This window comes from Eubalaena glacialis, chromosome 3, assembly GCF_028564815.1.
Source record: "Eubalaena glacialis isolate mEubGla1 chromosome 3, mEubGla1.1.hap2.+ XY, whole genome shotgun sequence".
Lineage (NCBI taxonomy): Eukaryota > Metazoa > Chordata > Mammalia > Artiodactyla > Balaenidae > Eubalaena > Eubalaena glacialis.
This window is the reverse complement of record NC_083718.1, coordinates 130,445,134-130,460,110: the sequence shown is the minus strand read 5'-3', so window position 1 is coordinate 130,460,110 and position 14,977 is coordinate 130,445,134. Positions and strand designations below refer to the sequence as shown.

At 35.1% G+C, this 14,977-nt stretch overlaps 1 protein-coding gene across 1 annotated transcript in view; it reads left to right on the top strand.

Annotated features, from left to right (window-relative positions):
• TNNI3K (TNNI3 interacting kinase) overlaps window positions 1-14,977 on the top strand; it is a 286,650-nt gene that overhangs the window by 68,238 nt on the left and 203,435 nt on the right. Inside the window, exon 6 of the mRNA XM_061186445.1 lies at window positions 12,522-12,620. Within this exon, the coding sequence (XP_061042428.1) occupies window positions 12,522-12,620 (99 nt within the window). The remainder of the gene's footprint in view (window positions 1-12,521; window positions 12,621-14,977) is intronic.

Sequence of the window (14,977 nt, the reverse complement as noted above, 5' to 3'; positions counted from 1 at the left end):
TTCATTGTTTGGATATGCCACAGTGTTTATCCACCTGTTGCTGGACATTTGAGTCCTTTCCAATTTGTAGGGATTACAAGTAAAGCTGCAATGAAGATTTCTGTACAAGTCTTTGTATGGACATGTGCTTTTATTTATCTGGGGCAAATATTAAGTGTAGTATGGCTAGATCATTTGGTAAGTTCATGTATAACTTTTTTAGAAATTGACAGACTGTTTCCAAAGTGATTGTACTTTGACAAACTGTTGTACTATTTCACGTTTCTACCAGCAGTGCATAAGGGTTTCAATTATTCCATATCCTCAGCAGCAACACTTGGTATATTCAATCTTTTTAATTTTAACCATTCTAATAGGGAATGAGTGGTATCTCATTGTGCTTTTAATTTATATTTCCCTAATGTCCAATGAGTTAAGCATATTTTTATGTGCTTATCTGCCCTTTGTATATCTTCTTTGGTGGACTGTCTGTTCAAGTATCTTGCCCATAATATTATTTGGTTGAAAAAGACTTGATTTCCTCATTGTGTTAAAAAGATATTTTCACTAGATATAGGATTCTAAGTTACTTTTTTTTTCAATTTTGGTATTTTAAACCTATTACTCTACTGTCTTCTTACTTGCATTGTCTCTGACAAGAAATCTTCTGTCCTTTTTATTTCTGTCCCTCAATGTGTGTTTTTCTCTGGCTCCTTCTAAGATTTTCTCTTTATCACTGATTTTGAGCAATTTAATTATGATTTGTCTTGGTATAGTTTTCTTCTTCTTTCTTGTGTTCAGGGTTTATTAAATTTCTTGCATCTGTGGGTTTATAGTTTTCATTAACTTTGGAAATTTTTCTGCCATTATTCCTTTAAATATTTTTTTCTGTCTCCTCTACAATTACATGTACATTTGTCTTTTGGATGTTGCCCAAATCCTCAATGATGTTCTTTTCATTTTTTCAAAATTCTCTTTTCTCTCCGTATTTCATTCAATAGAGTTTCCATTGCTGTATCTTCAAGTTTATTAACTTTTTCTTCTGTAATGTTTAATATACTACTAATCCCATCTAGTGCATTTTTATCTCCCATATTATAGCTTTCATCTCTCAAAATTTGATTTTGGTCATTTTTATATCTTTTGTGCGTCTACTTTCTAAACATAGAATACAGTCTTAATAACTATTTTATTGTCCTTGTTTGAAAACTCTAACATCTGAGTCAATTTGGGGTCAGTTTTAATTGATTACTCTTTCTCTTCATTATAAGTCATATTTTCCTGCCTTTTTCATTCCTATTAATTTCTGATTGGATTCCAGATATTATAAAATTTATTTTGTTAGGTGCTAGATATTTTGAATTCCTGTAAATAGTCTTAAGACAACCCCTCCATCTCTACTAGGATGCAGTTAACTTACTTAGAAACAATTTGCTCCTTTTAGGTCTAGCTTTTAAGATTTGTTTGGTGAGAATGGAGCACTGCTCAGGGCAAGGCTAATAACCAACTACTGAGTACTGAGGGAAGTCTCTTGTGAGTATTTTACCCAGTGCCCCATGAATCATGAGCTTTTCCAGTCTGGGTGATGAGAATAGGCATTATCCCTGGCCTTGTGTGAGCACTGGGCAAAATTATCACTAATCTTTGTTGGTTCTTTTCCCAGTCAGCTGTAGTTGCTTCACAAGCACACACTAATCAATGCTCAGCTTTACCCTCTAAGGATACCTTCTGCAGATCTTTGTATTTCTCTCTTTATGCAACTTTCTTGTGTCTAGTACTCTGTCTTATGAATTTTAGCTACCTTGGCTTCTCCAGACTAGTCCTTGTTACTCCATAATGGATGCATCTAAGAAGCTTTTTTTAAATGCAGATTTCTAGTATCTAGCGATTCTGATTCAGTAATTCCAGGGAGGGTATCTATAGTAAATTCTTCTTATAAAGCCTCAATGTGATTCTAAAGCTATTGGGATATTTAATCACTTGTCTCAGTGATGACATCAGTGAACCTAGAGGTCTAAAAAGATTTCATGAGGCAAGTAGAATTTGAAGTAGATTTTAAGAAATAGTAGAATTTGGCAAACATATGTTCTGTGCTAGGTACTGTTGGATGATCAAATATGTTTGAGGGATGAATGAATGGATTGATCTTCGTTTTTTCACTTAGCAAACTTCTACTTCAATTTCCAGGTACATTCCCCCTCTACAGATTTATCTATCTTTCCCAGACCAAATTTATAACTTATATCTCCTTTCTTTTGTTATGATAGCCCATATATTATCTCCATCAAATCCATCTTTATATCGTAGTCATTTTATTTTGTTTCTTCTACTAACCTGTATATTGCTTTTGAACAATTAATTTATCTTTGATCCCCAGAACCTAGCACACTGCTCAGAAAACCTAGGTGCTCAAAAATATTTGTTGATTTGAACTGCTGTTCCTCTTTTAATATTCAGAAGTGGGCAGTAGGTAACTACTTTAATGTAGAAGTCAGTTATGACCTGGATATTTTAGTAATGAATTGACAGGCACAATAGTATATTAGCTAACTTTTGCTGTATAAAAAATTATCCCAAAACTTTGTGGCTTAAAACAACAAACATTTGTTATTTTGCCATTTTTGTAGCTCAGGAATCTCAGGGTACCTTATCTGGGTCCCCTCACTTAGAGTCTCTCACAAGGTTTCGGGTGGGGCTGTAGTCATCTCAAGGACTAAATGGAGAGAATCCACTTTTGTGTTCACTCTTGTAGCTGTTGGCAGGCTTCATCCTCCTGGGCTGTTATCCAGAGACATCAGTGCCTTGCCATGTGATCCTATTCATAGGAAAGCTCATAATAAGACATCTGGTTTCTATCAGAGAGAGTAATGGAGAGATCAGAAGAGGGCAAGTTAGATGAAGTCACAGTCTTTTTGTAACCTAATCTCGGAAGTGACATTCCATAACTTTTGCTATGCTCTATTCATGATAAATGTCAAGCCCACACTCAAGGGTACTATTTAGCCTCATAGATAGCAATACCACTTATGTTTTCTCAAAAACAATAACAAATATATACATAGATGGATTTATAGAGGGATTATGTGTTATGTCTGGAAGATAAGGGCTCTATTAACCCAAGAAACTTGGCATGATTCTATACGCATGTTATTTGGCCCTGTCTTTTCTTAGAATCAAAGAGGACTAGCAGGTAGATATGGTGGCAATTCTATTCTCCAAAAACTAGCAACTCTCTTTTGTTTAACAATGATTTCCAGTATGCACTCTCTGGATGTCTAGCATTCCAGTGGTACCTCAGAGGTTATTCAAGGAGAAAAGAAGGAGTGCTAAGCTCATGCCCCTTACAGTCAGGTGCCACCCAACCCAATTCTATCATAGTACCTCTCCTGAGTACTTATGCTGAGTTCATTAAGTAAAAGTTTGAAAAATTGTTTGAAATGTTTGAGAAACTGGGATTCTAGAGCAATGTTTTTTGGCTATAGCAGTATAATATGACATAGTCATTAGGTATGTGGGCTCTGGAACCAGCCTGCCTAGGTTTCTTTGTATCCAGGTTCTGCCATTTGCTACACATGTGAAGGGATTGAGAAGTCTGGGCTTGAGTCCCACCCACAGTTATTTCTTGGCCCTTTCTGTGTCTGAAGCCAAAACTACTTGGGCAGATTTGATATTGTGCTTCTTTTCATTTTCATTGTAGGCTTCAATTATTAGTCACCCTGTATTTATCTTATTTTAACATGACCAATGGAATGGTTAATGCATTTACCACCATTATTCCTACTGTTTTCTGTCCTGATAATAGGTCTCTGACTGAATGATGTGTGTTCTTTTAATAAACTTCTTATCTAGAAAGAAAATTATCTATAATTGATTTCTATACCTGTCAATGCATACTGTTTCATAATCAGTTAAAATATTTTTACAACTGTGGATTTACCAATATCATTGTGTCACTTATTCTAAGTTATTGCAGACCAACATTTTCAATTATGTTGTTAAATAAAGAGCCTGTAGGATGTAATTGATTACCTACCTCTGCTGTTCTAAAACAAATTAAGGTAGTATCTTGCAGTTCATCAAATAGTGAATTTTCTGGCTTAATTAATGAGGAAGCTCAAAAAGGGAAACACTAAATATTCCATATACTGTGCTCGTAACAGGACTAACCCCTGAACCTGAGACTTAACTGTTGATGCTGTCTTTTTTGTTTTTAAATTCTAGCTGCTGGAAATTAATTGATCATTGAAATAATTTTTAGGAGGATTCTTATTACTCATTTTTATCTAAGAGCCAAAATCTTTATGTGTTCCTTCTTATGTTCTATTAGTTGACTGTAACTCACCTTCAAAGTGTAATGTAGAAGTTGATTTTTCAAGTAGAGGCAAATTACATGTTTTCAATAGGTGACTTGGGCTGGAGAACAAAAGTCATGAGAAAACTGCACCTCTCCATGATTATAATGTCCAGGTGTGTGCAGTGTGGGGTGGAACATCACTGAGAGGGAGCCTAACTTGTACTACAGTTTTCAAGTCTCTACAATTGCAATATAGTGAAAAATGTTGGACCTTTGGCAAGTTATAAAAATAAACCTCATAAGAAAAAAACTGTGGCTTTTGAAATGCATAGAACATGATGTATTCATAACACAGTGAACATTGAAAGCCTGTTTTCTCAGCCAGGGATTTTAAAATAAGACCCTCACATAAGGAAATGCTGCAAAAAAAGTATATCTATAAGGAAGAAAATAGCACAGCAAGATGATGATTAGCTGAAAGGCTCAGAAAAATTTGCCCCTCTTTTCTTAAAAGTTTCTCTTCCATGGGCTTCCTTAACAGGCATTCCTTTGTTCTCCTTTTCCTTCTTGGATGACTCTTCTCTTTCCTTTGCTGGCTCCCTTCCTTCCCACTTTTTAGCCATAAATATCCCACAAATATGTCCTCTTACCTTCTGGAAGTGGTGTTATCTCCTAGCTTTAATTATTACTTCTCTAAAATGGTACCACTTGTATCTCCAGCCTTGGCCTCATGGCTTCTCATCACTCTTCATCCACCAGCTTTTCTATTTATGTTATCATAATTTCCTGAGAAGCTATGGATTTATATAATCAATGGAATTCTTTTATTATATGTATATAAGTTGATATATCTTTAAGCTGTATTTTCTACAGCTTAAGAATATGGAGTTTCCCTTTAATTTCTTTGATAATATTATCTTGTGGAATCATTTTCTGAGTAATTTTCAGACCAAATTTAATTTTAACCTGAGATAATAAGAGAAAGATCACATGAGAACCTCATTTCTGTGACAGCCTGAAGAAACTATTTTCCAATAAGTTTTTGTACTCAAATATTTAATTAGAGCTATGTCAGGTTAAAAAAAAGTCATTACAAAAATAGTCAGTATTTTAAGTGAAAACGTCTATAACTATATGATAGAGTTCTCACTGAACAGTTGTAATGGGTGTCAAGAAGTCAGTATATATACATAAAAATAAAAAATTCTACAGAAAATAGAGCATAAAGTCAAAAGAAGTGCTTATTAAATTAAAGCAATACTACCATCTAAAATGCTAAGTAATGTAAGCCTTGAATCCAAATGGATAAGCAATTATTGGTATTTTTAACTGGTATAGCTTTTGGTAGTTGTTTGAAAACTCTAGAATTATGTTCACATCTTGATTGAGGGATTGACCCCAATTGAAACAGCTGTGGTGTTGGAAAAGATCACAATGAACTGCTAAGGGGAATTGGAAGAAACTAGTTATGACAAGTGATTAATCGGAGAGATAGAAACTATAGGTGACTTACTTCACTCTGTACTCCAATAACGATCTATAAAAATAAATAAATAAATAAATAAATAAATATATGAATAAATAAAATACCTAGACAGAAAAAAAAAAAAGAAAGAAACTATAGGTAATGTTCCTACTTTCTAAATTCATGAATTAGACACAATTTTATCCTCATGCTCATTTCCCCATATAGGCTTCCTCTTTTACAGTCATCATTTATTGATAACTTCCATCATCTCTCCCCATCCCCAGTATGCTGAGTCATGCGATTCTACCATCTTAATGTCTCTGTAACACCCATTCTCCATCTCTAGGCCACTACTTCTACCTCAGATCATTTTTATCCTTATCTCTTTCTTTTCAACTTACTGCAAGACCCTGCTAACTGATCACTCTAGTTTTGCTCCTTCTTCAATCCATTTGCTAGACTATTACCAGAAGGATCTTTTGAAGATGAAAATCATAATATATTTTGCTCCTGCTTGAAATCTCTTGGTGAAACCCCATACGGAAAAAATTTAGGAAAAATCCTAAACTTCTTGTCATTGTATGTATAACTCTTCAAGATCCCTAACATACAACTTCTACTTAGAATAAGTTTTAACTTTATTTTTCAGTCATCTGCAAACAATTACAAAGTCAGGATCATTCTTATTGATATACTGGCTATATAGGTATCCTTGAAAATCCTTGAAGAGCAACATCAACCAAGAGCTATATCCTGTACAGAACTATCTGAGATGGCAAGGAATTGCTAGCTGGCCCCAAATAAAAGCACACATAAGAAGAAAAACAGTGGACTTCCCTGGTGGCTCAGTGGTTAAGAATCCGCCTGCCAATTCAAGGGACATGGGTTTGAGCCCTGGTCTGAGAAGATCCCACGTGCCGTGGAGCAACTAAGCCCATGTGCCACAACTACTGAGCCTGCGCTCTAGAGTCCACAAGCCACAACTACTGAGCTCATGTGCCACAACTACTGAAGTCCACGCACCTAGAGCCCGTGCTCTGCAACAAGAGAAGCGACCACAATGAGAAGCCCATGCACCGCTACGAAGAGTAGCCCCTGCTCGCTGCAACTAGAGAAAGCCCGCGTACAGCAATGAAGACCCAACGCAGACAAAAATTAATTAATTAATTAATTATTTTTTAAATTAAAAAAAAAACAGTATGGGGTAGTATGGTGCTTTGGACTCCTATAGATCTGAGTTTAAACTTTGGTGCTTTTCCTTAAAACTGTGTAATTCTTAACCTTATTTTTCCTATTTTTAAAATGGGGCTGTTAGTAACAATTCCATGAGATTGTTGTGAGCATGAAATGAGATATTCTCATTTAGCTCATAGATATTCTCAAAGCACACATTCTAATGCTTCATTCACATTAACAAAAATCAAAGGGCAAGTGATAAAGATGAGATCAATGCAGGGGACAGTATAAACCCAGAGTAAAAGTAATTGAGAAATAGAGGGGAAATATATAACCAGACTATGAGTTGCCAAATAAGGTAGACCCTGTATTGGAGGAAGTCTGGGAAAAACACATGCAACTGGAGAGAGAAGAGTGTGTGTGTGTGTGTGTGTGTGTGTGTGTGTGTGTGTGTATGTGTTTATGTCTGTGTGTGTTGTAGAAATAGTAGCAGTAATAGTAGTAATGATAGAATCAACTAGAGAATGTATAAGGCAAGATAGCCAATAACTACCGCATACTGAATACTTATTCTTAGCTTACCAAGAATATGTCCCAAATTCTTTCCATGTATTAACCTAATTAATACAAGAGAATTAAAGCAGACAAAGGAAATCAGGAGAAAACATAAGTTTTAGTGAGGAAAAAGCAACACTTAAGAAACACTTAAGAGATAAACAGAGAGTCACCTCTATAGAGGAACAATAAGAAGTTGGCAGAGAGGTAGGGACCAAACTCAAAGATCGTTATGTCAGTCAATCCAAAGGAGGATCAGATCTTAAGGAGAAGACAAATAGTAACAAATGCTGGAGAAGTATTAAAATAAGGAAAAGAGCCAAGAGTGTCCATTGGAATTGACAATTAGTAGGCCTCTGATATCATGTTCCAGAGAAATCTCCCTGAAGCAGTGAGATCTGAAGTCAGATTGTAGGTGGGCTGAGGAGTGAATAGGAGGTGAGGATATGTGAACGAAAGGTATAGACTACCCTCAAAATAAATTGAAAATTTTAGGAGAGAAGGCAGTGAGACACAATTGGAACTGGTTATTGAAAGTTAGACCTGGAAATAATTGAAAAATTTCAAATCTAAATCCACTTGCATTGTTAATATCTTTGGGATCATTTTGAATTCCTGAGACATAAGCTTTAGAAAACATTTTCCTCTAAAGCTTTGCTAATACAGATTTTCTACTAAATGGAAATGGATATTAACCCAGAATAGCTTCATGGTTCTGCTCTCTATAAGTCTCAGTAATAAAGGTTAGATAAAGATATACAGAAGAGAAAACTGTAGCTTTAAACAAACTATAAATCCTAAGGAAAACATCAGTGTAAGTTTGAATTTGAGGAAGACTCCAAAGAAGTCATAGGAAATGAGATATCACTTAAAGCACAGAAAAATTTAATTTCAAAGTGTAGATATTTATTGAAGGTCTACTTGGTAGTATAATACCCTATATTTAATTTTGGCAATTTCAAATCTGATTGATTGCCATTTTATCCCATGTAGAATTTACCTTATTCTATACTTTCTCTTCCATGAGACATTTAGTTCCTATTGATATGGTCATTTTTTTCTTCTTCATCGCTGTCATTGATTTTCATAAGATGAAGTTCAGAGGGAGAGCCAAATGGGACCAAGTCAATGAGTTAAAGTCGTACTGTAGGAGAAACATTCAGCAAACAAGAACAATGAGGACCTTTGTTCTTGTAGGCATTACTTTTTAAATCTCTGGAATTTTAAATCATGAGGTCTGGCTATTTTAGTTAGAAGGATTAAACTCCAGTGCCTCAGGTGAAAAATCTTTTTAACCTGGAGTCAAACCTTCTTATACTTCATTGAGACAAGCTTAGAACATGAAAAAATCGTTTAAAAAAATTGATATTGTTATAATAATCGTTTACCCACAGTGATCATTAATGAAAAGATTAAGTTATGAGGATAAATAGTATAAGCATTTAGAGAAAGAAATGCTTAATACAGTAAAGGATTTGTGGAAGGTTCTCAGAGAACCTGGGAACTGAGCTTGGCCTTGAGACTGGGTATGTTATAGGCAGAGAAAGAGAACAGAGGTTTTCTAGGAAGAAAGAGCAGAATGTTTGAATAAGTGTTTAAATTACAACCTGGAAATTGTAGAGACTCTACTTGGATCTTTTGAGGAGTCAACTGGCAAATAAAAATATCTTTAAAGGGTAATGTATACAGTAATTCCCTTCTATCAAAACAAAGGGTTCTGATCCATTTTTTTTGTGTTCGTAAAACAACCACTTAATGATAGGCATTTGTGGTGCTTATTCCTTCCATCAGTAAAGGATACCAAGTTACTAACCCAAGTTACTAGCCCCTTGGTTCTTTAATAATAATAATACTGATATACATGTCAGTTATACAAATCTAAGTATGATAAAATTCATTTCTTTAAAGAGTTTAAAGATTATTAAAATATCCTTTCTGTGATAAGACTTGTTTCAAGTATACAATTTCACCAGTAGTTTTGTTATTGTTTTGGGGGAAAAAAATCAAAACTATGTATTTTCTCAAAAATTTTTAATACAACAGAATTTTATGCCCTGCAAAAATCTTAATGAGACAATGTATGTAAAACTCCAGTCGCAGTTCCTGGCATGGAGCAGGCACTTGTGATTTGCTAAAGGTTAATTCAAAATAAATGATCAATAAATGTTTGTTGAATTGAATTATTTAAAATTTCTATCATATAATTGGGTCCTAATTGTTAATGTTTAACTTCCCTTCTGACTGATGGTAGATATATATTCCTATTTTTTTTTAACTAGAAATACAGTCCAATTCAACAATTACTCGGATGCCTATTCTACGCTTAGCATAGTGGTGAATAAGAGATTCAGTTTGTGACTTCATGGGACTTCATGTAGTGGAAAAAAGGTGAAGTTGACCTACCAGCTCTTTCAGGTTCTGGAGTAGGGGAAGCATGGTTAAAATGATTTGATAAATATATGTTCCAGCCTAAACATTAATATGAGTGCATTTGTCTTAACCACATGACAGGCATATTTGTTATCACAATACATTATATCCCCATAAGATTGCTTGGAGATACACTCCCTATCATGACTCGAAAACTAAGAATCAATAAATGCATTCAACTTATATAAATAACCTGTGAAATTATTCAGATAATTCCAGTGTACATTGCTCTCAATAGTTAAATATTTCCTTGAATTTTAAAACAAACTAAATAAAGCCTATAGTTCATTAATGACTCTGTGTGGTTTCATTAAAACTTACATTTTGAAAGTTTCTTAGAAGGCCAACACTTCATAATTAATGACTGTTCAGCCAAAAGATTGACCTTTTGAATGACTGGATAAGTGCAAACTTAGGAGGAAAAAAAATTGCTTTGGACTATTTATTCAAGCCTAAAAGCCATTATCTTTTAGAATGAAAGTAACTTCCAGAACTATGCCTAAGAAATTGGCTCTATATTTTAACATTTGAGAATCCTTTTTACAATAAAAATTCATGCTGTCTACTTTCTTTTATGCTATATTTAAAATAAGAGAATTTGTAAAAAGCTTCATTTACCTTGATCGTTTGTGACCTCCTTTAAAGGTTCCCAAGATTGAACTCACAGGCATGTGAAGTCTAAGATACCAGACATTTGATATAAATGGCTCCAGCATTCTTTCCAAGCTGAATCTACAAAGCTTCTACTGACAGAAAGCTTCCTCTTATCTGAGATTGAGTCAGTTAGTTCATTTACTTAAAGGTTAGTGTTAATGAGATCAAGGTCACAGGAAGGGCCTGATGGAAAGAAACTTCGAAGTCAAACAGGCCTAAATTTGAATTCCAGTTCTGCTTCTTACTAGTTGTATGACCTCAAATAGGTTACAAAGCCTCCTTGAGGCTCAGTTTCTTCACCTTTAAAATGGGAGAGTAGAACATCTCTTTCTATGTTTTGGAGTGAAACAGAGGCACTCCAGTTACCATTTATGCACTTAGTTCAGGGTCTGATACATAATGTGCCCTCAATAAATGTTAATTGTAGTTTTAATTTTTTATTAGAAAAACAATTCACTGTACACATTGTGTATTCTGCTAATCATTAGTCAGCAATATCCAAATATTAGCAAAAAGCATTGTTCTTGGAATGTATAGAAGCCTATACACCTGCTTATTATATTTTTGGACCCACCAGAAATTTCCGCTGTCCCAACAAGAATTCCTTGTCTCTTTGTATGACAATTACAATCAGTTCTAATGCTATCCCAGTGATTGAATAAATTGTAAGATAATCATGTAAAATAACATCATTTTAGTTCATATATGCTCAATAAATGTTGTGTTGACACATGAACAAATGGATGATTGAATGAATGAACTATTTAATACTCTGGAGCACTTGGAAACAAAGCTTGAGGTGAGAGACTAGAGATTCACTTCCCTGCTAACACTGACTTGCTCCATGACTTTGAGAAATTTCCTAATTCCTTTGATTCTTGATTTCTTCCTCTTTAAAACATACTGGTTTGTTATGTAATGTCCATGACTCCTCACCACTTCTGAAGGGCTCTGATTCAAACAGGCAAGGAAACTTGACTTAGGAGGCAATTTGTTTCTAGGAACAGAAGAGGTGTGGGAGCATATGTTCCTTGAGCTCTTGGATCCCATCTTCATGTTCTCTCTTCTAAGTCTAACAGACTTTTGAAAATTTCCCCAAATGTGTATTATTTTACCAACTGAAGAATAGAGAGTGCATTAGGAAAATTCACAGTGAAAATGAACACATCTGGAGGAAATGATTTCAATCAGTTTTCTAGAGAAAAGAGTCTTAGAGATGAGCCTTTAGTAGAAGAAATCTAAAGGGTGAGCAGATTTGTTGGCAATCTGTGCCTTTCATTGGCCAATAGCTCCTGCTAGTTTTTTTCACTCATTCATTCATTCATTCATTCATTCAACAAATTCTTGTTGAATGATTACTATTTGCATGGCAACATGCTAGTGTAGGATTATAAAGATGAATTTGATATATACTTTGTCCTTAAAGAATTTTCTCTTTAATAAGGATAAGGCATGTAGATAAATTTGTAAATGTTCTAAATGACGTGAAAAAAAGTTAAATAAGATTTAAACGGAAGGAAGACTTAATTTTAGCAAGTCAGTTGGCAACGAAGGGAGGGAAAGTAAAGAAATCTTGGAGGAGATGGCATTTAGCTTGTGTTTAAACATCTGTAGATTGGACAGAAGAGAACTTTTGACTGAGGAAATAATGTGAACAAAGACTCTGAGAAGTAGGAAATTGAGTGCAGTTTGATTGTACAATTGGGTTTATGAAAGGGAGTAATGGGAAATACATTTAAAAGGATACCATCAGATTGAGAGGACGTTGAATGTGATGATGAGGGGCTTGGTTTTTATTTTCTAGGCCAAAGCAAGCCATTGGAGATTGCAGAGAAGGGAAATGGAAGAAAATTGTGTTTTAGGATGGTGACCCCCAAAGAAGAGTTGTACATGTAATTGTAAAATGAATTTTGATGGGCAGATACCACCAATGAATCTCCTAACCCAGCTCTCTTTCTTGTCCAGGCTGCTGATGTGCTACTGCAACATGGAGCTAACATCAACGTTCAAGATGCAGTTTTTTTCACTCCATTGCACATTGCAGCATACTATGGGCATGAACAGGTAAGTCAGTGGCATTTCCAAAGCCTGGGGCATCACTTAAGTGTTCCAGGCTTTTCTTGAACTGAACTAGGTTCAAAGAAAGGATATTTAAGATATCCTTTGAATTATTTTTGCCATCTTCTCATCAGTTCCCCCCTTGAAGAGCTTTTGTAAATCCATAGAAACATAGCAGCTACCAAGTATTACATTTTTACTGACTACTTTAGTACACGAGGGAGGCAGTAGAGTATATGGGTAAGTGTGTGGCTATAGAAATTGGCCTGAATTTGAAAAATTACTAGCTTTATGACCATGTGTAGGTTGTATAATATCCCTGATCCTCAGTTTCTTATCTATAAAATGAAAAAAATACTAATAGTACCTACCTCATAGGGTTGCTGTTATGATGAAATATTAATTTAAAGTGTTTGGCAAATGCTCAACAAATGTCACTGTGATGATACTAACACTAACAATAAAACAAATCATAAAGCCCATTCCAAAAGTTCTCTGAAAAAAGATAACTTTCAGAAATGGAGTTTCCTCTTTTCTAGTGACCTGGCATGTGGTAGGCTAAAAAATGTCTACCAAAATATGTTCACATGTCCACGTTCTAATTTGTGGAACCTGTGAATGTTACCTTAAAAGGGACTTTGCAGATGTGATCAAGTTAAGGATCTTGAAATGGGGAGATTATCCTGGATTATCTGGGTAGACCTGATGTAATCACAAGGGTCCATATAATAGAGAGCAGAAAATCAGAGTGAGTAGTAGGAGATGTGACAATGGAAGCAGTACATTAAAGTGATACAAGAAGGGGCCACAAGCTAAGGAATGCAGGCAGCCTGTAGAAGCTGAAAAGTAAGGAAATGAAAGCCTCCAGAAGGAATGCAACCTGCCAACACCTTGATTTTGGACTTCTGACCTCCAGAACTCTAAGAGAATAAAAATGTGGTTTTTTAATCCAATAATTTTGTGGTAATTTGCTACAGTGGCAATGGGAAACTAATATATGGAATAACCTAGATAAACTAAAAAAAATCACTAAATGTGCTCTAAATATATAGTTATGTATCAGAAACATTTATAAATTTTGATAATCTGTAATTAAGTAATAATATGTATAGAATGCTTTAAAGTTTACAATGTAGCGTCATTCAACAAATAATTTCATTTGACCTTCATGACAACCTTATGAACTTAATAAGAGTTACCATGTGAGCAAACTCATACTATGGGGCAGGCACTATGTTAAGACCTTTATGTGGATTTTTTTCTAATTTTGCCCCAACCCTAAAATCAGCTGTTATTTACCCCTTCTAATCAATGATACACATGGAGCTTACTCAGGTCAGGTAGCATGCCAGAGTCATGCAGCTAATAAGTAGAAGAGCTGGAGTATGTATTCAGGTCTGTCAGATCCCAAAGCCCATCTTCATTCTGTTGTACTGAAGAGCCTCTTCTTATCCCTCTCCTATCAGTGAGAGAAATCATAAAGTCCAGGCCATTTACTAAAGTAGTGGAGCTAGAATTCAAGGCCTGGTGCTGTAATTCCACAGTCCGTTGACTTTCAACCTTAACAAATTGAAAGAAAAATTTTATATGCTCTTTTCAAACACTGTCTTTTAGCTATACTCAAGAAACTCAATAGAACCAAATAAAACAGAAATACAAATGTAATTAGATAATCAAACCTTAACTGTTCTTTTGACATTCTGTTTTTACTCTTCCTCATTTTATCTCTCTAGATCTGGTCTCAGTTATGCAGCAGAATTATCCCTTTTTACCTTTGTACAGGTGATGCCATTGCACTGCCTGAGGATCCCAAGTTGAAAATCAAGCTTACTTGTGTCTCTGTGCTGTTCTAGTCATTGTGCCTTTATTTCTTCGCTGGCTGGCATGTGCCTGGACACTCTCAGACCTGCGAAGCGTGACCTCTAGCTAGGGAAGATTGCTCATTTCATTGATATGCTGCTCAGAGTACACTGGGGTGCCCTGGAGAGCTGGGCACTGAAAATGCCTCTGAAAGTACTGGGTCCAAAACTCAGGTGATGAAAAAACTTCATACTTTTCTGACTTCAGGCACAGACAGGATATACACAGTGCCTGCTATTTGTAGAGTCATCCTCTTTGGCGATTAACCTCATGACCCAGCAGAAACATAAAGAGCTTCTATGCATGTTGTGTGGAGAGCTAAATTTGTTTACTTTCCCTGAATATATAGTCACAGTATTATAAAATTATGCTAAAATGTGGATGGCCCTTTTATGATAAGGGACTCACTTTCTATGTACAAAGACAGCACATAAGTAATTTATGGAAGCTATTGTCATTTACTAAAATATGCTGACAGGAGAATGGCACTTTCCATATATAAA